This window comes from Cynoglossus semilaevis, unplaced genomic scaffold (assembly GCF_000523025.1).
Source record: "Cynoglossus semilaevis isolate Cse_v1.0 unplaced genomic scaffold, Cse_v1.0 C18867522, whole genome shotgun sequence".
NCBI classification, from domain to species: domain Eukaryota; kingdom Metazoa; phylum Chordata; class Actinopteri; order Pleuronectiformes; family Cynoglossidae; genus Cynoglossus; species Cynoglossus semilaevis.
Genome location: NW_007592206.1, coordinates 1 through 548, shown reverse-complemented (window position 1 = coordinate 548; position 548 = coordinate 1). Strand labels below are relative to the sequence as shown.

General features: G+C 43.4%; 1 protein-coding gene across 1 annotated transcript; it reads left to right on the top strand.

The window, feature by feature from the left end:
* Positions 1-44: 44 nt before the first annotated feature.
* On the top strand, positions 45-465 carry LOC103399655 (puratrophin-1-like; the record flags this gene model as incomplete). Its single annotated transcript, XM_008338307.2, has 2 exons — positions 45-222; positions 321-465. Coding segments are annotated over 2 exons (303 nt in total), but the record flags the coding sequence as incomplete, so codon positions are not given.
* Between the last annotated feature and the right edge of the window lie 83 nt (positions 466-548).

Genomic DNA, 548 nt, shown 5'->3' with positions numbered 1-548 from the left:
GCTAAAACTTTAATTTTAAATCATTCCTCTGTGTTTGTCTGCAGTCATCAGACATAGGTCTGACCCAGAACAGTGGTGACAGTGGCCTGTGTTTTGAGATCTGGTTCAGGAAAAGGAAATCCCAGGACACCTACGTTCTCCAAGCCGTGAGCCGTGAGGTTAAGGAGACCTGGACCAAGGACATTGAGCGGATCCTCTGGGAGCAGGCGATACACAACAGAGGTGAGTCCAGTCCCAGTGGCATCAGCACAGCATTATTGTCATTTGGTTTGAATCTATATTTTTAAACACATTCAACACACATTTCAACATGTTTCTAGAGATTCGCATGCAGGAGAGGGTGTTCATGGGTATTGGTAACAAGCCTTTTATGGACATCCAGCCCAGTGAGGCAGCCATCAGTGACAGAGCCGTCAACTATGTGCTGATAGGAAGAGGTAAATAAGTCCAATTTAAACACATTCATACTATGTAATTGAAGTCTTAAGGTATTTTAATCAGGGATGTCCGATATTAGCTTGTGCCGATATCCAATATACCGATATTGT